Source organism: Ochotona princeps, chromosome 17 (assembly GCF_030435755.1).
Source record: "Ochotona princeps isolate mOchPri1 chromosome 17, mOchPri1.hap1, whole genome shotgun sequence".
Classification (NCBI taxonomy): domain Eukaryota; kingdom Metazoa; phylum Chordata; class Mammalia; order Lagomorpha; family Ochotonidae; genus Ochotona; species Ochotona princeps.
This window is the reverse complement of record NC_080848.1, coordinates 12,910,637-12,936,457: the sequence shown is the minus strand read 5'-3', so window position 1 is coordinate 12,936,457 and position 25,821 is coordinate 12,910,637. Positions and strand designations below refer to the sequence as shown.

Sequence of the window (25,821 nt, the reverse complement as noted above, 5' to 3'; positions counted from 1 at the left end):
GCCACCAGGGCAGAAATCCAGGAGCTAGGAGCCCCCCTCAGTGTCGGGCCTCCCATTCCCTGTGGCTGCCTTCAGCCTCTGGGCTTGCCTGGAAAGGATCAGCTCCTCACTGCTTCCTCATCTGACTGGTCTGATCCTTGCCTTTTTTGGTTGCTTTTCATGCTGGGGTGCCGTGGGCAGCTGGAAGCACAGATTACACTGGGGCTTTCTGAGTAAGACATTGCTTGCCCAGGGAGTGCTGGGTGGGGACAGCCAGACCCCACCCCTGTGGCGCCCCACCTCATGCTGTTCTGTCCTCACCCAGAGCTGGTGCAGGGGGGATCTCCTGTCCTTCTGAGTCGAGGAGAGTCTGGGAACAGGCCTGATGGGGTGTTCTCAGCTGGAGGGTGGACCTTATGCCTTCCTGCCACATTGTGGGTCACTTGGTTCCCATGCTCGTGCACAAGCCCTTCCACGTGTCAAAGGGCAGAAGGAGAGAAACCTGGAGCATGGGTGTTGAGTGTGGCTGCGCCTGGTGGCCGTGTCCTGGGCCTGAGGAGGCAGGGCCAACATCCCTTCTGTTCACTGTCCTATCTTGGCTCCAGTTCCCTGTGTGCTTTTCCTTGACTCTGCCCTCCCGCGTTCCTGCCTCTCTGTGTGACTCTCAGTCTGAGTGTAGTAAGACTTAAGAGAGTAATCACAGCCAGACACTTTCATGGCTCTCTCGGTTCTGCCCTTCCTAGCCGCACCACTCGGGCTGAACTGCTTTTGCTCCCTGGAGTTTCCCATCCCTTGCTGTGGCTCACGCTGCTCAGCAGTGCTCAGCTTTGCAGGAATCCACGAGAGGAGCCCCTCCCAGGGGCAAGCGGCTCCTGCGCCATGCCCATGTGAACACAGCTTGCTCTGGGCTGGAATGGTTCCCCTGGCTGACTTTTGGAAGTGGTCGTGAGGTTGTGAGCAGGGAGGGTAGATGAAGGGAGAGCGTGAAGGTTTAGACTCTGTGAAATAGGACCAGGGAGGGTTTTCCAGCTTCCCAGCCAGTCTGTGTAAACTGGCAAAGAGCCCTCACACAAAGGTGTCCACACAGTACTGGCTCAGCTCGCTGGAGGCCCAAACAGGATGGGACGGACAGCAGCGTGTCCTCTCCCTCGCTTGTGGAACAGGCGAGGAAGGAAAGCAAGGCTCAGCGGGGGAATACTGAAGTCACCAGGTGGCTTCGGGACAGACCTGGGACTGAGGCTGCTTCCTGGTTTCCCATGTTTATTCTAGAACAACATGTCCCCTAACCAGTGCTTGGGTGTCAGCACACACAGAGCTCCAGGGACTGGCGGACTACTTTCAGGGTGTTAGGAAGGGGATTCAGTTTGTCCTTTGGGTGGAGGAAGGTGATAGGAGAGGTTTTGATCAAGCCTGGCTAATTGGCATTTTCCCATGCTCGTGGAGTTGGGTTGATGATTAATTTATCCAGGAACTACTTATCAGGCATCTCATACTAATAGTTAATTTCTTCTATGCCAGGCACTCTGCTACACAGGTATGTTTTACATGCAGTCTTATTAACTTCTTTTTGATATTACTGCAAGGGAGGGGCTGTTATTCGTTGATTTTTTTGGGTAATTAAAAAAATTTTTTTTTATTATTATTGGAAAGCCGGATATACAGAGAGGAGGAGAGACAGAGAGGAAGATCTTCCATCCGATGTTTCACTCCCCAAGTGAGCCGCAACAGGCCGGTACGCGCCAATCCGATGCCGGGACCAGGAACCTCTTCCGGGTCTCCCACGTGGGTGCAGGGTCCCAAAGCTTTGGGCTGTTCTCTCCTGCTTTCCCAGGCCACAAGCAGGGAGCTGGATGGGAAGCGGAGCTGCCGGGATTAGAACCGGCGCCCATATGGGATCCCGGGGCTTTCAAGGCGAGGACTTTAGCCACTAGGCTACGCCGCCGGGCCTGAATTTTTGTGTAATTTTTATTGTGGCAAAATTGACCTAGCATAGAATTTACCATGTAAAAAAATACTTTCATTTGAGAGGCAGGAGTGAGCCCTTTAGTTTACTCCCTACATGCAGGCCAGGCTGAAGCTGGGAGCCAGGGACTAATCCGGGTCTCCAACAGGAACCTAACGATTGGAGCCATCACCACCAGCATCAGGAGCCAGAACCACCAGAGGAATCCAGGCACACTCATGTGGTGCCAGTGTCTTGGCTGGCATCTTCATTGCTGGTCTGTATGCCTGGCCCCAGATTCATAGTCTGAGCCATTTTTAAGTGTACAGTTCAGTGGTGCTAAGTACATTCATCGTGGCATAAAGCCACCATTGCCATCTCTCCCCATAACTCTTCATCTTGTAAAACTGAGACTGTAAAGCAGTAACTGCCTTCTCTCCCTCCTCCCAGCCCCTGGGTGCCAGCAGGCGACTTTCTGCACCTGTGATTTGTGACTACAAGTACCAAAGCAGAGGCTGCTATTATCATCAAGTTGCAGTTTAGAAGACTAGGCTTGGAGAGTTTGGGTTTCTTGCCGAAAGAACTAGTTAGTAAGTAGCAGCTGGCAATGCTGAGACTTAGCCTTGGTCCATCTGCTGTGCTTTTGGCCCTGGCTCTCTGCACTGGCCCCTTCTCCCCCACCTCTCTCTTGCCATATGCATGCTTCCTTTGCGGCAAAGCCTGGGTTAGGGGACAGAGAGGAAACAAGGAATAGACGGTGCCTGCCTTGCTGGAACTCACAGCCTGGCTAGCATCTAACACAGCTTTTGAACTAGACCAACAGAAAGAAATACATTGTACATCGTTATTTATTATACATGTTACCCCCTTCCCAAGATACACAAGTTCTTTGAATTTGACACCATTCATACACTTTGATATTTTCTATTCTATTGCATTTTATTAAATCAAATATGGTAGAGATCAGCTAAATAGGCTTTGGAATACTTGAATTGCATTTCATCATTTGGAAAGTGCTAGCCTACCAGGCATCTTACTGTACAAACCCTCAGTCTGTGAACAGGTATCCAGTATTCTGATTCCTCCATCTCCCCTTTCTCTGCAACAGTCCAAGGGGTTTACTCCCGAAAGGAACACAGCAGTTCATTTTTGCTGATTTAGCTGCAACATGCTGTACAGACTGTAATATCCTGGGAGGGGCTGAGAGCCAGCCTTGCTGTGGTGGAGGGCTTCCCCATGGGCTTCTGTCTCACAGGCCCTGCCTCCTGGCTCATCCCGCTGTGACCTGAAGGAGAATCTACTGAAGGACAACTGTGCCCCGGAGTCCATCGAGTTCCCGGTCAGTGAGGCCCAGATCCTGGAGGCCAGGCCGCTCAGCGACAAGGGCTCTGGAGACAGAGCTCAGGTGACCCAAGTCAGTCCCCAGAGGATTGCGCTCCGACTGCGGCCAGGTAGGCCTGGGACTCGTCCAGGGGCAGGGCCTGGGATAGATGGGCGCAGGGCACAAGTGGAGGTCTGAGAGGGAAATACTGCAGAAGTAGCTCAGGATGGAGATGGGGGAGAGGGTGCAGGGCTCGTGGGGACAAGAAAGTGGCAGGAAATGCAAGGTGTTGGGCCTTGAGTCAGATCTGAAGGTAAGTGTGGCTCCACCTTGTATTAGCGATTTGACTTTAAGCAAACTTTTTACTCCTTCTGACATAGTGGGTACAAAAAAAATTGTTTCTTCTTTCTTTCAATGCCTGTTTTGCCTGGCTTATAGCTTTGTGTTTGGGGAAAAATGAGATATAGGATGAGCAAGTGATGTGTGCGTCCCTTTCTCATGGGCATTCGAGATGGAAGCATGGAGAGGACAAATAGGGGCAGAAGACCTCTGGAGAGACAGAAGATTAGGTTAAGAACCTTTTCAAGCATTGACTTTGATTGCCCAGTTAAATCAAGAAGACTCTAAGAGGGATCCACTTTGTCTAAGGCTTGTGTATGATGCTGTGGGTTTCAGAGAAAGGAAAAATACCAACATCCTCTTGCCTTCCAGATGATTCGAAGACTTTCTCCATCCAAGTACGGCAAGTGGAAGATTACCCTGTGGACATCTATTACTTGATGGACCTGTCCTACTCCATGAAAGATGATCTTGGGAGCATCCAAAACCTGGGTACCAAACTGGCCTCCCAGATGCGCAAGCTCACTAGCAACCTGCGGATTGGCTTTGGGGCCTTCGTGGATAAGCCTGTGTCACCCTACATGTACATCTCCCCGCCAGAGGCCCTCAGAAACCCCTGCTATGAGTGAGTTCCTCCTGCAGAAGCCCAGGAAGCACCAGTGCTCGTTGTCCTGTGCACATCCCAGTCCTGGTTTCTGTTTCTAACTCTGGGGTATCCTTCTGACTGCCCTCTTGCTAAAGCACAGCTCCTTTTTGCCTTGGGCTTCTCATTTGGCAAATGGGCCTGTATACGTGGAGTGTTGTATTGGCTGAGACCAAGGCTGTTTGGAGACCTAGAGCGAAAATACATCATCTTCTGGGACTTGGTTACAAATGAATAGGAGGCAAGAGAGAATGGAGGGAAGTGAGGTAGAAACTTTTGGATAAGTCAACAGAGATGCTCAGATTTCCGAAGAGTTGACTCTATTACTGTTTTTACTGTCTTTCACGTTGAGGCCATGCATCTTGCTGGGTTAAAATGTAAGAAATGATGACCTAGAGGAATAGGAAGGAGTAGAAATGGCTTACAATGCAATGGCTTATTTAATTAACATAGTGAAAAACATGTGTTGAAATAATTTAAAATATTGATTACTGACAGGGTATGAATTTACTTTTCATTTTAATATTTTATTTATATTTATTTGAAAGGCATAGAGTGAGAGGCAGATAGAGCTCTTGCATCTACTGGTTTATTTCCTCAATACCTGTCAGCAGTCAAGATTGAGCCAGGCTGCAGCCAGGCACCAAGGATTTCATCTGGATCTCCAGTGTGAGTGGCAGAGACCAAAGCATAGAGCTGTTGACTGCCTCCCAGGGTGTGCATTAGCAGGAGGCTGGAATCAGCAGTGGGGCCAGAGCTTGAACCCCAGCACTCTGATAAGGGCTGCCAAGCTGTCCCAAGCAGTGTCTCAAGCAGTGTCTTAACTGCTTGATTGCTTAACTACGGGTGTTCCAAGCAGTGTCTTAACTACTTACTTCACCGGATGTCTGCCCCAGAACATATATTTTAGTTTTCAGAGTTACACAATGTAGTTTTTTTTCTTTTTAAAGATTTATTCACTTTATTACAGAGAGGAGGAGAGACAGAGAGGAAGATATTCCGTCCAATGATTCACTCCCCAAGTGAGCCGCAACGGCCGGTACGTGCCGATCCGAAGCCAGGAACCTGGAACCTCCTCCAGGTCTCCCACGTGGGTGCAGTGTCCCAAAGCTTTGGGCTGTTCTCTCCTGCTTTCCCAGGCCACAAGCAGGGAGCTGGATGGGAAGTGGAGCTGCCGGGATTAGAACCGGCGCCCATATGGGATCCCAGGGCATTCAAGGCGAGGACTTTAGCCACTAGGCCACGCCGCTGGGCCCCACAATGTAGCTTTTAACCTTCTGTCTGGATTGCAAGATGCCAGTAAGGATGTCAGTCATTGATGAAATGAATTCTTAGGTTGAGGCATCCTCTAGCATCATCTACTGATGGTTCAGGAACGTTCACTTATTGGTGGACACTGGCTTTGCTGTTACTGCAGCTAAGTGTGAAGCCTAAGATGAAAGCAACAGCCACAGCCTCCCTCTGGCTAAGTACTTATGGGCGTCAACTCACTGCGGCCCCGCCGCAATAGCTGGCAGGAGACAGGTGTTGTCATGGCTCTATTCTCGAAAGTTAGCTTGAGGGAAGCTTGCTGAAGGTCCCTTGACCTTGAAGGCCAGTGAGGGCCTGGGGTTTGGACTCAGGCAGTCTGGTTTATAGCTCATTCTCATACCCTATAGGTTGGTGGGAGGTGAAGTGATGTGACCCTTCAGGTAAATTTGAGAAGTTTGAACTGTTTGGGTAAATGTGGCTATGTGGACCAGGCCTGGGCATACCACGCTACATGTCTGTCCCCTATGTCGCTCCCACTCCCTCTGCTGCATTTCCTATCCCTGTGTCTGCTTAAATCATCTCTTGTCCTTTTCAGTATGAAGACCACCTGTTTGCCCATGTTTGGCTACAAACATGTGCTGACGCTAACTGACCAGGTGACCCGTTTCAATGAGGAAGTGAAGAAGCAGAGTGTATCCCGGAACCGAGATGCCCCAGAGGGGGGCTTTGATGCCATCATGCAGGCTACAGTCTGTGATGTGAGTGTTGGGGTGCCAGCTGTGGTTGGAGATCAAAATGGGGAAGTGGCTAGCCCTGCAGCTTTATAGTGTGAAACAGATAAGAATGAAGAAGTTGGTGCAGGGTGAGTCAGAAGCTACTCCTGAGGTGCATCCTTTGCTTCTTTCCACTCCCTGGCCAGAGCTGCCATTAATTTGGAGCTCAGTGATCCTAGAAGCTTCGCAGGGAGACCCTTTTCCCACCTTCTCTGCAGCAACTTTGGAGTAGAGGCTGGGTCAGCTTAACTCAGCAAAGTGGGCAGATGTCCAAATGGGATTTCCTCGAACCCTGCCAGCTGTGCAGATATAAGTGGCTTTCCAGATGGGCACTGTGATTGTCATTGTGAAAGTTGTTCAGGGATGGAGAAGGTATCATTTGGCTGCTTGAACTAATCAACCAGGAGACTGGAGCACAGAGACACCTGAATTGGAAACCACCATCTTGGGTTCCAAGAAATGAGACTGAGAGCCTTCTCCAATCTGCCCAGCCCTGCAGCCAGAGAGGCCTTTGGTCTTTGTTCTTCACCAGTAACTGAACTTGATTTGTCTCCTTTGCCTTATTTCTCTGAACAGGAAAAGATTGGCTGGAGGAATGATGCATCCCACTTGTTGGTGTTTACCACGGATGCCAAGACGCATATTGCACTAGACGGAAGGCTTGCCGGCATTGTTCAGCCCAATGATGGGCAGTGTCATATTGGCGGTGACAACTATTACTCTGCCTCTACTACCATGGTGAGATTTCAGGCACCTGCTATGGTCCGTCTGCATGGTGGCCAGGTCTGCCCCAGTCTAGGCAGCCTTTTGCCTGGGGAGGGTCCAAGGGTTGATTTCAGGCTGTCTTTGCCCCCCTATCAACAGGACACCTTCATTCAGGATACAGTCCACTGAGAGGCCCTGACTGTGATTGGTGTTTTCACTGCTTTATGCCTTATGAGCAGCCTCCTAGCAGCCAGGGAAGACTTCTCTGTCTCTCATTTTCTCTGTAAATCTATCTTTCAAGTAATGAATAAATATTTTTTTTGCTTCTTTTTATTATTATCATTTTATGATACAATTCCATAGCCCTGGGATTTCCCTTATCCCCTCCCTAATTCGCTACCCCATCACTCCCTATATCCTTATTATAGTATAGTTCTTCATAGACAGTCATATGTCCATCATTGCAGGCCTGGACAATGGTAGAGAGTCCAGCATCCTATTGTCAAGATATAGTACACAGTTTCATTGCAAGTCCATCTTTGTCTGGAAGTAGAGATGCATACTGCATGGTATCCTCACATCTGAATATGATAGTCTCCATTACACAGCTACTATACATTCCCTTAAATGAAAAGCCACAAAACAAAATCAATAATAGGATTAAAAAAAAGAGATTTAAAATGCCATGAAATGCCTTACTATTTGAAATTCTTTGAGCATTTTTAGATTTCAACACATTTCACATTTAGGATGATCAGATTAGGGATGCTCAACTGACCATCTGTGCAGCCATCTCAAATCCAGAAAAATTCCAGAGTCTGAACCTGTCTTCTCTCAGATGTCTGGAGAAGGGTGGTTAACCTGTGGCACTGCACAGTCAGGCCTGGCCCAGGGGAGCTGCTCTGTGGTGTGGGTGTATGGAATTCGAGAAGGAAGAAACAGGTGCTTAGTTTGACACCCCTAGCTTGCATCTCTTCAGCCTTAGAGCTTACAATCATGCTTTACGTTTTTTACCCCAAAGATTTTGTTTTCTTAATTGTAAAGACAGGGTTACAGAGAGAGGAGAGAAAGATCCTCCAGCCACTGGTTTACTCCCCAAAATGGTCACATGAGACAAACTGAAGCCAGGAGTTTCTTCTGGGTTTTCCATGTGGGTGCAGAGGCCCGAGGAGTGTAGAGGCTGATTTTCCAGCTGATTGGCAGAGAGCTGGATGGAAAGTGGAGCATCCAGGACCTGAACTGGTGCCCGTGTGGGATGCTGGTACCTCAGGTGGAGGGTTGATAGGCCCCCACACAGGCCCTGAAATATTATTGTTCTTGTCTCTGTTGGGTTATGGGCTAATGAACTTTAAGCACCATTGCTGTCTGGGCCACAGCCCAAATCAGCCAAGCCAGAAAGCTTAGAAGCCAGCAGTGATGTAATCTCCCCTTCATTGGCCTCTCCTTTCTTCTTTTTTTTCTCCCCCTAGGATTATCCCTCTCTGGGCCTGATGACTGAAAAGCTATCCCAGAAGAACATCAATTTGATCTTTGCTGTCACTGAAAAGGTCGTCAACCTCTACCAGGTGATTATGCCTTGGGTGTTTCCAGGAGCAGGTCCTGTGGCAGGTAGACCCTTCCCAGCCAGCCAGCCAGTGGCCTGAGTCGTGAAAGACTCTCCTTCAACCCATCTTCAAGCTCTGAGCCTACCAAAAGGGGCAGGTTGCTGTTTGGAGTGGGGAGTGGAGAGGATGACTCAGTGGGATGAGGAGGGCGAGAGTGTTGTGATTGTGCTTGGGATGAAGAACCTCTAGATCTGTCTGTTGGTGGAGACAAGGAAACGCTCTGGTCAGTCATGGGGGAGAGATTTGGGAGCTTGCCACCTTGCTTCGGTACACTCTGGTCACCTTTGTCTTCCTTTCCAGAACTATAGTGAGCTCATCCCAGGGACCACGGTGGGGGTCCTGTCCACTGACTCCAGCAACGTCCTCCAGCTCATCGTCGATGCTTATGGGGTAGGGGCCGCATGCTGGGAAAGGGACCCTGGGACATGCATCCCCCACCACCTCCCAACATGGCTTGTGCACCTGGGCCCTTGTCCCCCTGCCAGACACACATAGCCTTCTTGCCTTTGTCTTGTGCTTCAGAGGCCAGGTCCTGGAAGGTGGGGTGAGTGGGGAACAGTCTTCTGAGAAGGAAATGGCCCTGAAAGAAGTGCCAGGGAGCTGCCCTGACAGGGGGAGGAGAGTCCAGAGGAAGTGGAAAGGAATGAGTGTGGGGATTAATTGAAATCGTGGGGTACAGGATCTGGGACATCTGGGGCACTACAGCAAAGAAAAGAGGGATGCAAGCCTGGGGAGGAGGAGCTTGCATAAGCATTACCTTGCTGCTACCCCAGGTAGCCAGACCTGGGGCACTTCTCTTGAGTGTGTTTGTGTGGTCTGTGGGAGGTTATGTAGCTGATTTGGATTAGCACCCACGCTCATCTGGGCACAAATGGGAACTGGCAGAGGGCACAGGTTCTTGGACAGGAAACAGAGCAGCTAACAGGCTATGAGGGGCGTCCCAGCAGTTTCTGGTAAAACCTGAGCATCTGACACTGCCAATGTGAGCCCAGGACCATCACATGGAGTTTTCTTGGGGAGAAATGGGTTCTGGTCCATTTCCTCTTGGTTCATTTCCTTTGCTGTTTGCTGCTCAGAAAATCCGCTCTAAAGTGGAGCTGGAAGTGCGTGATCTTCCTGAGGAGCTGTCACTGTCCTTCAATGCCACCTGCCTCAACAATGAGGTCATCCCAGGCCTCAAGTCTTGTGTGGGACTCAAGATCGGAGACACGGTGAGGTGGGCTGGGCAGGGCTGATATGGCCTGTGTCCATGCCGTTCCTTCCTTGTACCTTCGTCCTCCAGGTCATTGCAGCATGCCAGCCTTTTCTTCTGAGGCTTCTGTGGCTGCCGGCTTCTTCTCTAGGAAGTGGATTTCACCATTTAGATTTTCTAAAATTTGCCCTTTTGGTTTCCTCTCTTGGGGAAGACATATTTCATAACACATAGAAGTATTTCTGACTTTCCTCCCCTTATCAACCTGCGGTCTCCCCTCGAGGTGATGCTTCCGCTTTCCTTTGATGGAAAGGGGCATTGTCACCTGCCACTTGTTACTGAAGTCGCTATGTGCTGTGCATTGTTCTAGCTGCCCAAGAGTCAACAGCAAAGGGAACATGCAGCATAATGCTTTGTGCTGATGTGTCATCAGTGCGGCTCACTTAGCTGGCTAGAGCAGAGTGTTTCCAGGGGCACGGTTCTCTTCTGCTTGAGCTGGTGTGTTCCATAGGAGGCCGAGAAACCAACCTTCTAACCCATACCTGTAAACCAGGTCTGCCTCCAGCAGGGTGTGTCACCGCCTTCGAACTCTCCTTGTGTCTGACTTGCAGACCCTGGTGGAGGGAGAGCTGAGGAAGGCGCTCCCCATTGGGTTCTCTTTTGGCAAGACTAGGAGTAGCATTTTTCTCCCAGGGTGGCTGGGACAACTGGACCCACCTGTGCTGAATGTGATCTTGCCTTCCATTCTTGCCATCCAGGTGAGCTTCAGCATTGAGGCCAAGGTGCGCGGCTGCCCCCAGGAGAAGGAGAGGTCCTTCACCATCAAGCCAGTGGGCTTCAAGGACAGCCTCACTGTCCAGGTGACTTTTGACTGTGACTGTGCCTGCCAGGCCTGGGCTGAGCCTCACAGCCACCGCTGCAACAACGGCAACGGGACTTTTGAGTGCGGGGTGTGCCGCTGTGGGCCCGGCTGGCTGGGTTCACAGTGCGAGTGCTCCGAGGAGGACTACCACCCGTCCCAGCAGGATGAGTGCAGCCCCAAGGAGGGCCAGCCTGCCTGCAGCCAGCGGGGCGAGTGCCTCTGTGGCCAATGTGTCTGCCACAGCAGTGACTTTGGCAAGATCTCGGGCAAGTACTGTGAGTGTGATGACTTCTCCTGTGTCCGCTACAAGGGGGAGATGTGCTCTGGTGAGTAAATGCTTAAGCTCCTGTCTGGTTGCCACAGGCACGCACATGCTCCTGTAGCCCCTGGCTACTTAGGTGGGAGCTTGAGGTGGCCCTGGGGGGCAGAACTGAGCAGACACTACACCAACGGGGTAGGCAGGAATGGGATTCGCCTTAGTTTTGTTCAGCTCCTGTGTTCTTGCTTGTAGAGCACCACCGCCCCACCAGAGCCTCTGCTTCCGGGATCCCTGTCCTCTGTTAGAACACAGTGGGAAGGCGAGGGGAACCTCAGGTTGAAGATGGTTATTTCCTTCTCTTTCTTTTGCCCACTTTATGAAGGTTTTCAGTCAATAGCTCTAACCCTCTTGAATGTTAGGATTGATCCCTTTTCATATTAATAATATCACTGACCAAATATTTAAAAGTCATACACTTTGAAAACATGTGATGTCAAAATAGATGTAAAGTTAGAAATAATTTTATATGATTTTTCTTAATCCTAAGAGACTTGAAAAATTGTGCTATATATGTAAGAGATTGGAGCACATCTAGTGAATCTATATACTTAGAACAATGTCCGGAAAGTGCTACGGGTTTGTTAAATGTTGACATCATGTTGTTGTCCCTGTTGCTACTATTAATATTGTTGTTGCCTTTTGGATTATAGAGCTGTCCAATATGGCAGCTTTTACCGGCGCAAAACTTTTTAAATTAATTAATACTTGGCATTGTAGTGGAACAGATTAAATAGCTGCCTGTGACAGCAGCATCCCATACGAGCACTGATTTGCACCCTAGCTCCTCCACTCCCAATGTAGCTCCCTGCTAATGGCCTTGGAATAGCAGTGGAGAATGGACAAAGTGCTTGGGTCTCTTCCATCCATGTGGGAGACTCAGAGGGAGTTCCTGGACCCTAGCTTTGACCTGGCCCAGCCCTCATTGTTGTGTCCATTTGTGGAGTGGAAAGGGGGAGAGAATATCTCTAGCCTTACCCCTCTCTCTGTCACTTTGTTTTTCAAATACATAAAAAATTCTTCAATCAAAATTTTAAAAAATTTAAAAACTTGTTTTTTTTTTTTTTCTTAGTTGGTCAGTAGCCATCTATGCAGTGAGTGGCTATCACAGTACACAGAACAAAGCTAAAACATTTCAACTTGGACGGGCCTGCCCTGTAGCGTCTCTGGCTATAGACTGGAAATCACGATTTTGAGTCTTTCTACCTGAAAGATGCTGAGTTGTTGTTCTCAACTTACCTAAGGATGGTTCTCAACATGACAGACTCTGTCAGGCCCAGAAGTGAGATGGTCTTGGGGTGTGGCAGAGGAGACCATTGGAGAGACCCCTTGTGGACCAAGGAAGGCTGAGGGCATCATGGAGGTGGAGGGGGGTGGACATTGGATGACTCTCAGAGGAAGGCCTGGCTCCTTAGGAGCAGAATGGAGTGATGGGTCAGCCCAGGAAGACTAGCTGCGTGGAGAGGTGGTGAGCGCTCGCCGGAAACAGGCTCTGGCCTTCCCGCTCCTTCCCCTCTTCCTTTTCACTTCTTACCCTGCTCCTCTGACTTTCCTGTGAACCCAGGCTCAGCCTTGCTTTGCTGGACAGGTTCCAGTCCTGTGATATTACCACACTGTGGCTTCCTGTTGGAGGCTGACCTTACTAGGGCTTGGGGTCAGCGGGTCAACTCAGGCCTGCCACTTCTACTCCCAGCCTTGCCCCTGGCCACCCAGCAGATCAACCTGTCAAGGGTCGCTTTGTTTAGCCTCACAAAGAAAACACTGTGGGACAAGGATTTTCGAAGAGACCAAGGCCTTGGAGAGCTGCCAGGCCTCTGTAGTATTGGTATTTCCCCCTCTGGGAGCCCTGGCCAAAAGTGAGGCGGAGTGGACGCAGCGCTGCCCTGGCCGCTGATCATTGCCTGAGAGCATTGCCCTGGCTGCCAGGAACTGCCTTGCCCCCAAGCTGGTCAGTGGCTGCTAGGGTCACCTGAGACCGGTCCCTTTCCCTCCAGATGAACCTCAGTTTGTGCCTTGGAGCCCACCATGTGGTCAGACTGAGGAAGTCTCTGTCCTGAACTTTGTTCCTGTCAGCCTTAGCCTCTGCCCTAGCCCACTTCCCTCCCTGTCTTCCATTTTCCCGTAAGACTTCTGAATAGGAATTCCCACCACCAGCTGTGCTTCCGGGGGGCCAGCCTCAGGACTTTAGGGCTTTCTGCTTTCCTACTGCCTAGTGCCCCTGTGGTGCCTGGGCAGCTGGGGTATGTTTGCCTCCTTCCTGAGAAACAGCCATTTCTTTCCAAGGCAGTTGAGGTGTGTCTGAATCTTGAATGCCTTTGTGGACGCTGCAGAACACTGCTGGGTCACTGTGGAGCCTGGCCGCATACCATCCATTCTTCCGCCTCCCTGGCCACCTGCTCACAGTGAAGTGGTTTCCATTCAGGTTGCTTCCCGTTTGTCCCCTGCCTTTCCTCTGATTAACAGTCAGATTTTTCTTATTCATCAGTCTTCCTGGTCCGGGGGCTGTAAAATGAGTCATATTTCTGCAGTGTTTAGCAGCCAACATTGCAAGGGTGGAGAGCTTGTTTTCTGCCAAGGGCTGTTTGGATATTTATAACATCATCTGAGGGTCATACAGAATTATCAACCAAAAAAAAAAAAATTAGGCTGTTGCAGATTTGTTGAATGTTGACTCTTGCCTGTGGTTGCCTTGGCAGGGCTAGGCCAGATGGTTTTGCAGGCCTCAAATGGCCCATGGTCAAGATGTTTGCCCATCCCTGGAAAAATCTCACTAAATGAATGGTAGAGGAAGACAGCCTGCCTCTAAGCTGTCCATCCTGTCCCGGGCTCCCTCCCATACCTCCATGCCTGTAGGATCCTCCCCATAAGGGCTCCAAACTGTTTAAACTGTCATAACACAAACCATGGAGCATGGCAGTGAATGTGTGTGTGTTTCTGGGAATTTAACTAGCTTGTAAACCCTGTCATGGGGGAACCTTGTGTATGTGGGAGAGAGAAAGGGCACCTAGAGAGAGAGATTTGGAGAGAGAGATTTAAAGAGAGATCTTTGGTCTGCTGGTTCAGTCCTCAGATGGCTGCAATAGCCAGGGCTGGCCCAGGCTCAAACCAGGAGCTTTATCTAGATTTTCCTTGTGGGTGGCAGGAACCCAAACACTTTGGTCATTTTCTGCTACTTTTCCCAGGCCTACAGCAGAGAGAGGATTGGAAATGGAGCAGGTGGGACATGAATCCATGCCTGTATGGGATACTGGTATTATAGCCAGTGATTTTATCAGCTATGCCACAGTTCAGTACATTTGAGTATCTAAAATGTGCTGTCTTCAGAATTTATCATTGGTATCAAGCCTAGTTGCTAGGTTTTCTACTTGCTACTTTTAGTCTCTCTTCCTCTACTGGCGTCACTTTGAGAACACTGCATTCAAACTAACTCCCCATCTGCTGGATACAGCCATTTTTCTCTGTAAATGACAGAAGTCTTCTAGAAAACCATAGTATTCATAAACAGAGATACTGCACGGAGGCTAGGCAATGGGGATCTGAAGAGTGACTTCTGCCCATGTGTGCCATTTATAAGCCGAGTGGCCTTAGGCAGGGTTGCTATGAGAAGCAAATAGGACCTCTGTACTAAAAAACATGGCACGGTGCTTGCTACAGATTATCTAACAGACGTTCCCGGCATGATCATCATCATTGAGGTTTTTGTTGGCACTCCTTGCCATGGGCATCTTTGGAAAGAGATACAGTTTTCTTCTGTTCCAAGGCTGCTCAGCTACATGCCCAGGCCCACCTCAGAGGTCAGATTGAGAGAACTAAGACAAGAAAGACAGGTCATGTGGGTGAAACCAGAGATGGTTGAACTGCGCCTACAACTTCAAAAAGAAAAAGAACGTATTTGAAGATGTTTGGTTGTGGCCCTATACTGTGACTCTGGAGTGCAGAGGTGGGAGCAGCCCTATGGGAGGACAAATGGAAAGCATTTAGGGGCCAAGGGAGGCCTCTTGGCAGCACCAGGCCATGCTGTTATCTTCTTGAATGCCCTTTGTGAGCTTGGTGCTGGGCCTTGGTGCTGTGCCAGCTCTCTGGGCTGCAGGGCTGCTTTCTTGTCTTTGTACTAGAAGCTGGCTGGGAAGGAGGAGGGATGCAGGACCAGGCCTGAGAGACATAGTTCTGGAGACTCCTCTACCCTGTGGGGACTCAGATCAAATCCTGCTAGACCTGGGACACCAGAGAACTGAGTTTATCCCTGCAGGGTCAGGCTTCCCGACAGTAAGCCAGCTTGCTGCTGGTGGACTGTTGTCTGTCTGGGTGGGGAGAGCAGAGTGGCTGTTTATAGACTGGTCTCGGGGACAGAGCCTTCAGCAGTGGAACTGTGTGTTCACAGGCCATGGCCAGTGCAGCTGTGGGGACTGCCTGTGTGACTCCGACTGGACCGGCTACTACTGCAACTGCACCACACGCACCGACACCTGCCTGTCCAGCAATGGGCTGCTGTGCAGTGGCCGGGGCAAGTGCGAATGCGGCAGCTGCGTCTGCGTCCAGCCAGGCTCCTACGGGGATACCTGTGAGAAGTGTCCCACCTGCCCAGATGCCTGCACCTTTAAGAAGTGAGTGGGGACACTGGTGGCCAGGGGGAAGTCCCCTAGACTAGAATCCTCAGCTGTCAGATTCTCTTTGTTACTTACCAGAAATTTAGTGAGAGGAGCCTGCTTGAGCCACAAGGCTAACTCTTTGCTGTCTAGCAAGGCCTTGGGGAAGGTAGGAGAGTAGGGCTGCTGTGAAGCGCTGAGCAGGAGCTGCAGGACACGTCAGGGAAGCCCATTCCTGGGGGGAGAAGGGACATGCTGAATCCTGTGACTGGGAAGGAAGGTGAAAGCAGTTACTTCTGGGGAACAGCCCAGTGCTGAAGGTCTCACTCTGTGGGGTGCACAGGGGCTGGGTTCTGGGGGACTGTGTGACAGGAATCTCACCAGAGCAGACCCGTGGATCAGACCAGCCATGTCTGTACTGCCACTTGCGCTGGAGTCACGGTGGTACCACCGCGCAGCTGTGCAGGGCCCTGTGCTGGTATTAACACTCTACTGCCACTGTCTGGAGGTTTTTAGGAAGTTTTGCACAAGGGCCTAACAGTTTCATTTTGCACCAAGTCTCCCTCTATTGTGCGATCAGTCCTCACAGAAAATCTGTATGTTTGTCGTACTTAGCGTGGCCCTGCGTGTGCCAGGACGTGAAGGAGTTTTGGGAATGATTTGGTGATATTTGCCTGTCAGATCCTGCCTGAGGGTGAAGAGGGCTACCCTTGAACTCCAGACCTCCAGCATTGTCTTAGAGATACATACAGATATTTTTTTTTTGTCTGAAGTGGAGCAGATTTGTAGATACATGGAGGTCAGAGCTGGACTGGAACACCCTATAGCTTGCCCCTCCCCACCTACCTCACTGTCCTGTGCTCTTGTAGGGACTGTGTGGAGTGTACAAAGTTTGAGCGGGGAACCCTCCACGAGAAAGGCACCTGCAACCGCTACTGCCGTGACGAGATCGAGTCTGTGAAGGAGCTCAGTAAGTGCAGCTCACACCCTGGTTGGAGATCCCGGCTCCATCTGGCTCATTGCAGTTCAACCGCAGCTCCTGTCTGGGTGTGAAGGCAGTTCCTGCATGGAGCAATGTGTGCAGGCTTCCTGCACATAGGTGTGGGTGGCTGCTGGTGTTCCTGAGGGTCCTCCTGCACTCAGATTACTGTGACCAGCGAGCCATAACTTCTCCTTCCCAAGGAGAGGAGGAAGGTGTGTCCACCTACAGATGCAGAAACTGAGATCTAGACCTGGGAGGTGCCTATGAGAAGCATTTGTCGTACACACTTGTCAGGGTCACTCAATGCAAAGCAATGCCAAGGCTTTTGCATATAGCATTGCTGATTGGGAGGATATTTATCCTGAAGACCTCCTGGATTTCTGGATCCCATCTTGGAATGAGACAGAAGGAAAAGCAAAGAGAGGAGCAAGACTCTTACCTGCAGTTGTTCTGGCCTGTGCTGATCTTGACCTAGAAGGAGGTGGTCTTTGCTGCTCTCCGCACATTTGCTATGTTTATGTGAGTCAGTGAGGTGTCAGATAGTGTTGGGGGTTGGCAGTCTCTCCAAAAATAGTAATTCCCCACCAAATGTCAGGACTATTTATCTTTAATTCTGTACCCATTCTGTGAGGTGGAGCTACCATTCTTCTAAATTGACAAAGAGAATTGATGAGGTCAGGTAACTCACCCTGGATTGGCATGTGCAAGAGCCCGATTTTGTGTGAAGCTATTGAAGCATCTGCCTTCCAGGGGAAGGGCTGAGAACTGGAAATGGACTATGAGAGATGACATGTGTCAGTCTGATCACTGAGTAGCAGTTGCCAGAGTCTCAAATCTAGACATCTTACTTCATGTCAGACACATGCTCAGAAGTCCTAGGTCAGGAGCTGAGAACTGACCTGGTTTTCATTATTCTACCTTTTTGCCCATCTAGGGGACACTGGCAAGGATGCAGTGAATTGTACCTACAAGAATGAGGATGACTGTGTCGTCAGATTCCAGTACTACGAAGACTCCAGTGGCAAGTCCATCCTGTATGTGGTAGAAGAGCCAGGTGAGGCCCTGCACCTGCCCCCAGGGAGAGGGAGTCAGATCAGGCAGGGATTTCCACTCATACCCCTTTTAGGCAGAACAGGGTACGCTTGACCTTGTAGAGCTGAGTTAGTGCATCATCTGGGTAAGGGGGATTTGTAAAAGTGACGTTTACACATTGAGGAAAGAGCAAAAATAAGCTGTATAGGAAGGGTAGGGAGGTAGGTATGGATTTCATCCAAGTCCAAGGAGTTAAAGAAGTTCTACAGTTTACAGCGCATGTCAAGTGAGGTGGCTGCCAGTAGCTGTTTGCCCCTCCAGGGGAAGGCCAAATGGTCGGAGGGTGGTTGGAGGCATTGCTCTTAACAGGCTCACTACAGGATGTAGTAATGGGTTTGAGACATTGACTCAGTTTTGTTCCGGATGACTTACTGCAGCAGACCCCTCCTGCGTCGTAGGAAAGGGGACCCCAGATCCCCAGGCTCACATTACTATTTCATTGCCTTGCTCTTTCCCTGGCTTGAAGTAGAATGCAGTAGCCAGGGACCCAGAGCTTAGGAGGCAAGTGTTCTCTTTCTGTTCTTCAACACTTACTCTAAGATGCTCCCCACCAAAGGGCTGAGCCACTGCAGGGCAGCAAGAGAGCATTACCAAGGGGTTTAGTGCTGGCCAGTGTGGAATGGGCTCATGACCCAGAGCTTCATCACTTCTAGATAGAGTTGCCAGGTAAAACATAGCATGTCACATGTAATATATGGTATCTACTTAGATTACCAAGTAGCTTGTTGTCTTTCTGAATACAGATTTATCTGGGCTGTCTGTACTTTTGTTTGCTGAATTAACCCCTAGTCTTTCCTGACCTTGGGCCACTCAGCATGAGCCCACTGCTCTGGTTGAGGGTATTCCCCGGAGACTGCCTGATCTTGTTGTTGCTTTAGGGAGTCTGCCACTTAGCCCTTTGAGGGCAAATGGCTAACAGTTTTCCTACAAATACTTCCTGAGGTTCTCTGCCTGTCCTGGGGGCTGCCCTACCCCAATCTCCTGGAGACTTCACAATGGTTTTTCTCAGAACTGGGGCCCTTCATTCCAGGGAACACACTTGGTTCCTTAGCTCCTCTCTCCAGGCACTCCATTTGTTACAGACAGGTTATAATTTGGAGGGTTGGGAAGCTGCCACCTTGGGTTTGTGGTGGTGGTTGTTTTTGAGTGGTGTCTGGTGAGCACAATGTGTATGTTTAGAGAGGAAGGTGGGAGATGGTGTGGGCTGTGGGGGGTGACTTCCTTTCCCGGTACATCAGTTCTCACACATACAAACACCTGCTTTCATCCACCTGAGGCTGCCAGAGTGAGGTCACTTGTCCACCACTGGAGGCTTCTGGGAAGGTCTCTGCAAGACACACCCAGACTGACCCTTGGTGGCTGACATATGCCTGTTTGTGTTGGGTGCTGACCAGGTCAAGCAGAAGTCAGCTTTCAACAGAGTTGGGGTTTTAGATAACCAAATGTCTGAGAAAGAACCCACAATATTGTTATGGCTGGGAGGCCTGTTCTCTGAGAGTGCTGAAAAAGTTGCTATGTTAGCAGCCCTCATCAACGTCAGTGTCTGAACCAGGGTGGCACCACGAGGAACACCTGTAATAACAGTGGCTGACTCTTCGAGCATTCATTCTATGTCATGCGCTGTTCTGAGTTCGTTAAATAGAGTGAACTTAAGCCATTCCTTGTAACGACAAAGTTGAAAAGTCAGTGCTATTACTTTACTATTTTAATGATGGAGAAATAGGAAACAGAAGCCCAGAAAGGCCCAGTAATTTCCCAGTCATCATGCAGCGGAGTAAGTGGTAAGCCAGGACTCAGACCCAGGCGGGCTGGCTGCAGAGCATACAGCAACCCAGACAGCGACAAGTCACTCTTTGTGTCCATCAGGGGAGGACAGAGAGGGATGCAGATTCCGGGAAACTAAACGTGACCCTGACAAAAGGGACCAGTGCTTTTCTGCACCAGCTACTCGCTGCTCTGCCAGAATACAGGCTCTCATGTGTGTAGATCTTTCCATTTTTAAAAAGGATTTATTTTACTTATTCGAATGGCGGAATTATAGACAAGTCTTCCATCCAGTGATTCACTCCCTGAAGGACTGCAATGACTGGGGCTTTGCCAGGCTGATCCCAAGTCAGGAGCCAGGAGCCTTGTCTGGGTCTCCCAAGCTTTGGGCCATCTTTGACTGCTTTCCCAGGCCACAAGCAGGGAGCTTGGAAGGGAAGTGGAATAGCCAGGATTAGAACCAGTGCCCATATGGGATCGTGGAGTATGCACAGTGAGGGCTTTAGCCACTAGCTACCACACTAGGCTCTCTTATATACAGTTTTAAGAACATAATATTTCCCAACCTTCTTTTATTCTTCCTTTGTTGCTAACTGCCTCTTCCTTCCTTATTTTTTTTTTAATTTTTGCAATGACATGCTTTCTTGTGCTCGCTTCGGCAGCACATATACTAAAATTGGAACGATACAGAGAAGATTAGCATGGCCCCTGCGCAATGACATGCTTTCTTTTAATTTTTAAATTGTTATTTTCAGTGATAGTTTTTAGGTATAGGGATTCCCTCCCTTCTTCCCTTTCCATTTTCCTTCATGTTGTTACAATAGTATAGTCCTTTAGTAACAGAAGCTTAACATTCTGCTATTCAGGTGTACCGTGGCATTACAGGTATAGGCAATGGTTAAAAAAAAAAAGTAGTATCGAATTGGTGATGACATACGTTCAATTGACTTTATAATCATAAGTTAATAAAGAATTCAATAAGTAATAAGTAGACCTTGTAAGTACTTACTACTACTATTTAGTAGTAAAGAGACCTTTTCATAACCAGTCCAAGGGATTCCTACATGATTCACAGGCCTCTGCTCTCCCTTTCCTTCCTGACAGAGTGTCCCAAGGGCCCTGACATCCTGGTGGTCCTGATGTCAGTGATGGGGGCCATTCTGCTCATTGGCCTTGCCACGCTGCTCATCTGGAAGCTGCTCATCACCATCCATGACCGGAAAGAGTTTGCTAAATTTGAGGAAGAACGAGCAAGAGCGAAATGGGATACTGTAAGAGGGCTGGGCTGGGCTGCAGGCTTTCTTGAGCCATTATCCTCAAGTGGAGACAGCAGGTGCTTGGGGTCATGGTCAGGGTCAGCCAGCACTGCAGATGGGCTGTTGTTGTCTGTTCTGGAAATGGGGATATGCTCTGAGCATGCTTAACCTTCCTGGAAACCTCCTGATTCCCTGTACCCCTGGGACCTGAGGCCATGTCAGTGAGGTCTGACGCGAGCTAGCTCTGCTCAGACACTACGGAAAATGAAAAGAGAAACCTCCTCTCCCGTGGAGGCAGGCATTACTGGTATATATTTCAACTCTTAGTATACGTTTGTATATGGTAGTATACAAAAATTCTTGGGCAAATGAAATCAAGAGATCATGCAAAATTTTCACATTTAATGAATTTAACAGGTAGTCCCAAATGCTACAGTTAGCCAGGGCTAGACTTGGTAGGAACTGGGAGCTGGGAACTCAGTTTAGATCTCCCACATAAATGGCAGGAACTGAATCCCTGGAGCCTTCTCTGCTGAGTCCTGGGCTATGCACTAGAAGATGTTGAACCCAGCTGCTGTGAAATGGGATGCAAGTACCCTACCTGCCAGAGCCAGTGGCACTGTGGCATGAACATTCTGGAGTCGCCTCATAGCCAGTGTTTCATTTACTGAGCAGTTAATGTGTATCAGAAGGTTCTCTAACAGCTTTTTACATATTATCTCTGTGTGGGACCTTCAGAAAATTCATAATGTTAGGAAAAAACAAAATGTGAGCATAGATATATCACCAAAAGAAGTTAACTTTTAATTCCATTTCTCCCTGAGCCTTTTCTAAATCCCTTCCTCTGACAACCCTATGTGCTGGGCAGTGTTCTTATTTGTACTTTACAGTTATGGAAACAGAACACAGAGAGATAAGTGGCCTGCTTGTAGGAGGGACTTAGGTTACCCTAGCAGTTCCTTTTGAGACCAGCCTCTTGAGGATAGTACCATGATGTCATTTCATCTCAATGGCTTCCTTTTTCTCCAGATGATGATAAGAAAGCCTCCAAATCAGGCCCCTGTAGCTCATCCCAATCTAATCCGATCAAATGTGCGTTTATCAGGGGTTTTCTGGATAGACTTAATTTTACTCTGCTCTTTTTGGGTTTATCTTCTACATTATAACTTGACTCCCTGAAAGTGCATGCTTAGGCAGGAAGTCTGTTGTCCTTTGAAGGGTGGCCCCAGACCTTGGTAAGCAACAGTCCCATGAAGCTGAGATGTTTCTCTTGGGATGGTGTGATATATCCTGTATCCCAGAGGTGCACAAGGATATGCTGGATTTCTTGAAGCCACCCTTAAGGATGACTCTGTATTATGGGACTTGTTGCTTTCTGTTAGAAAATATTTTGGGAAACTGAGTAGGTTTTTCTGAGAACAGGCAAGTTTTGTGATAGTGCGTGGAAGGTTGAGATGAAAACAAATTATGGATTATCTGTTGTAATTACCATCTGCTTTACTACGCTTCCTTTGCCTATCCCTTCCAGTGCTGTCACAGTGAGGGAAAGGGAGGGCAGGGCAGAAGAGAGTGTAGGGGAGAGAAGGCTGGTGGGAAGGCTGGGGAAAGCTGTACCAGAATATTCAGGGATGCCCAGAAGGCACGGCCAGTACTTAGCCTGGTAGGAACAGTGACAAGATGGACATTCCTGTCCTTCACGTGAATCCCTGAGTGTCCATCTGCTTCCCTGATGGTGTATTCCAGAACAAGTATTGCAGGCAAACTTCTCAGATGAACTCAAAGCCTTGGAGGCAGGGGAGGGCTGAGGACTCCCCACAGACAGGTCTCTGCTCTCTCCGCAGGCCAACAACCCGCTGTATAAGGAGGCCACGTCCACCTTCACAAATATCACCTACCGGGGCACTTAGTGACCAGGCGACCATCCTCTGAGTACTTCAGGCCGTGCCAATGGAGGCCGTTTCTGCCATCATATCTATGGATGACAGTGGTGGGGGTGGGATGTGGGGCCATGGGGTGTGTGTGTGTGTGTGTGTGTGTGTGTGTGTGTGTGTGTGTCAGGGGAATGTGTGACTTGGTGTCCTCATGAGCACAGGTCCTGCGCCTTTGTCCTCAGAATGCTACCTGCAGGGATTGTGTCTGCTTAGCTTGACGGTAAGTTCTGAGCCCAGCAGGTGTCCTTCAGTACCTCAGAGAGAAGCCAGCTCTCCTGGCCACCCCTTATCCCTGAAGAAAAGGGCATGGCTGAGACCTCTCATCCCAGAGGAGGGGAGGCCACGCCGCACTAGTTCTGGAGTTTGGTCTGTGCCTCTCAGGCCTGACTCCCAACAGCCACATTGATGAGGGTGGGGCTTCACCCCCAGCTGTGTCCTCAGTGTCTCCATCCATGTCCTCTTCCCTGGGGTCCCAGGAGGAGTCAGGGGTGAGCTGACAGTAACTTTTGCCATCACCTCAGTCTGGCTTTGTCGTAGGGCTCTCACCTGATTCTTTGAACTTCTGAGAATGAAGCCAGCAGGGCCACTCAGGGGCCACATGGGGTCTGAGGGATGTGCTAGCATCCTCTGAGACCTAATTATAAATCCTTTGGATTTGCCTCATTGGCAGTTCAAGTCTGTCACCATCAAACCAGCACCATCTCCTTACCTCCTACTTCCATGCCCTCATTGTTGTAGGTATTTTTTTTTTTTTTCTGTGTACTGGCTTTCTCTCTTGACCCAGTGTTTTCCTCCAAGGGAGAGCCAGCAGGTTTTCTGCCCTTGGTCCAGGGTACCTTCCCACCCTTGCCCCTTACTCCTGTTCTACCCAGGGTCTGGGAGTGATTGTATTTTTCTACCTCTTGAGCATTTGGTGAAGAAATCGCTCTGTGTCTGCTGGGCATAAGTGCCAGGATGGAACAATGCGCCCGCCATGTAGTCATTGTGGCTCCTCCTATCGGCTGGACAACCTCATTCTAACTCAGTTTTTAACCTGAGGGGCCATGGTGCAGTTTTATTTCCTTCTCTTCGGAACACCTGAAACCACGATGAGGTTTGCTTAACTGAAAAGAACATGTGAATAGATATCCTTGCATTATGTTTGCAATTTTACTGGATGACAAAAAAGGAAGAGCCTGAAAAATCATGAAGATGTGGAGGGGAGCACACTGCCGCTTGGTATCACTCAGAGTGAATCACTGCTCAGTTGCTGGGTCTGCAAGGAGCTCTCCCTCTTCCTAGAAGCCCAAGGGCATGGCAATATGGACACACTGGACCTTTCTTGAGGAGGAGGGACTTTTCTTGTGTCTCAACAATAGCAATTGCTCCATTAGTGTTGACATCCACCCAACAGTAAAAATCACGGCCTTGTCACCCCTGAACAAGAGAAAGACCAATAAACAGTGTTCTGATTGATAATCAAAAAACCCAAGTCCTGGCCTCCGTGATGCAGCCAAGATGACTTTAACCCTAATTAAGGCAAATCACTTTATTTCCCCCCTGCCTTAGTTTTTAGTTTGAAAATGGAGTTGGACCAGCCTATCTAGAAGGTCTCTTTTACAGCTGACATTCTAGGAAACTGAGACTTAAACGGCAGCAACAGGCACACAGTCTGTGCAATATTGACTAGATATTGATTAGATAGACCTGGCCTTGCCAAGAGCAGATGTCATTCCTATGTTCCTATGACAGTCTCATCGTGTCCTCTCTTGGAACCTCTTTTCCAACTTTTGTTAGCGGTACATGTCCTGATGTAGCACTGAAGCACCCTGGTTATTTTTTCTTAGTTCACTTTGCACACATTTACACCCACATATTAGGAAAGAAGAATTAGCCAATGGCCCACCCATGTGTCAGCCATGAGAATAAGGCTTGGAATTAAAGAGGCAAATGCCTGAACCCTGTCTTGCCTGTAGATTGCCTCCTACTGTTGACGGTGGGGCTATGGCAGAAGGATAAATAGACAAAGAGGAGGGGCGATCACCAATTCAGGAAGTTTAGAAGCTTCCTGTGACCTCCAGCTACAGAGACCTACTTTATGAATGGAGCAGTGGGATATTTTCTTCAAATGGCTTAAATGAAACTCCATCAAAGGAGAGAAACATATTGCAAATGGGAAAAGGAGGAGGAATCTATTCTGAGCCACTTGAATGAGGCTTATAGGTCTTGAAGACCAATGCTGTTTGTCATCATGTGGGGACAGCTAGTTGTGGTCATGAAATCACATGTACAATTTCAGCCGCGCATAGATTGAATGTCTAACTAGTATCCCAGCATTGGATTATGTGGTGCAAATGGACTGTGTACCATCCTTCCCTTTTGGGAATACTTTTTGTCCAATCTCAGGGTCTATGGACCGTAACAGGAAATTTTGAACACTCCTGTCAAGTTGTCATATTGAGTCAGCTCTTTACCTTTTGGATATTTCTAGGTCATCCATGAATTCTAGATGCTTCTCCTTGTTAAGTTTTCCTGACTGAGATGAACTCAGTACCTTCCTGATGTGCTAACCACCTCTGTGTTTGAATTGTGCAGCAGTGAATTAAATGTGCTTTCTCAGAAGAGCTGGCCTATGGCTGCCCTGGGCCTCCTGGGTTGTTTCTGTTTCTTTGGGTGGAAATAAGCAGCAGCAGATTAATTTAGAACCAGCGTGTTTCCAAATGTAGCAGAATGATGACCACTATAGGAACTGAAGCAAGCATCAGAATACAGAGTATTTCTTTACAGAATATTTTCAAAATGAGTAGGTTATTTCACAGGGTTACATAGAGAGGAGAGTGGTAGGCAGAGGTCCAGACACTTAGGTCATCTGCTTCTTTTCCCAGGACATTAACAGGGAGCTGGATCGGAAGTGGAGCAGCTGGGACATGAACTGACACCTTTATGGAATACGAGTACTATAGGAGGTGGCTTTACCCATCATGCCACACTGCTGGCCCCAGGTTGAAAGGCAGTTACCCAGAGAGAGGATGAGACAGAGAAGGACCTTTTATCCACTGGCTTACCCCCTACTTGGTGGAATCTGGGCTATGCCAAGGCAGGAAGGAGCTTCTGGGTTTCTCCCACGTTGAGTGCTGGGGCTCAAACAGTTCAGTCATTTCCCACTGCTTTTCCTAGGTCATTAGCAGGGACTCTGATTGGAAGTGGAGAAGTTGGGACAAGAACCTGCAGCCACAGGGGTCACCAGTGCTGCATGTGCAGTGGTTTAAGCCACCATCTGCGATGCCTGCATCAGATGCTGCAG

At 49.1% G+C, this 25,821-nt stretch overlaps 1 protein-coding gene and 1 non-coding gene across 2 annotated transcripts in view; both read left to right on the top strand.

Moving 5' to 3' along the window:
• ITGB3 (integrin subunit beta 3) overlaps positions 1-22,603 on the top strand; it is a 42,300-nt gene extending 19,697 nt beyond the window's left edge. The window contains exons 3-15 of the mRNA XM_058676704.1: positions 3,177-3,372; positions 3,954-4,206; positions 6,071-6,233; positions 6,825-6,986; positions 8,423-8,518; positions 8,858-8,947; positions 9,634-9,773; positions 10,513-10,937; positions 15,309-15,531; positions 16,383-16,483; positions 17,430-17,549; positions 20,456-20,622; positions 22,449-22,603. Coding sequence (XP_058532687.1) covers positions 3,177-3,372; positions 3,954-4,206; positions 6,071-6,233; positions 6,825-6,986; positions 8,423-8,518; positions 8,858-8,947; positions 9,634-9,773; positions 10,513-10,937; positions 15,309-15,531; positions 16,383-16,483; positions 17,430-17,549; positions 20,456-20,622; positions 22,449-22,514 — 2,202 coding nt within the window. The 3' untranslated portion in view covers positions 22,515-22,603. The remainder of the gene's footprint in view (positions 1-3,176; positions 3,373-3,953; positions 4,207-6,070; positions 6,234-6,824; positions 6,987-8,422; positions 8,519-8,857; positions 8,948-9,633; positions 9,774-10,512; positions 10,938-15,308; positions 15,532-16,382; positions 16,484-17,429; positions 17,550-20,455; positions 20,623-22,448) is intronic.
• LOC131482458 (U6 spliceosomal RNA) lies at positions 19,998-20,101 on the top strand. Its single transcript, XR_009247014.1, has one exon. It is a non-coding gene; the product is annotated as a U6 spliceosomal RNA (small nuclear RNA).
• Positions 22,604-25,821: the final 3,218 nt, after the last annotated feature.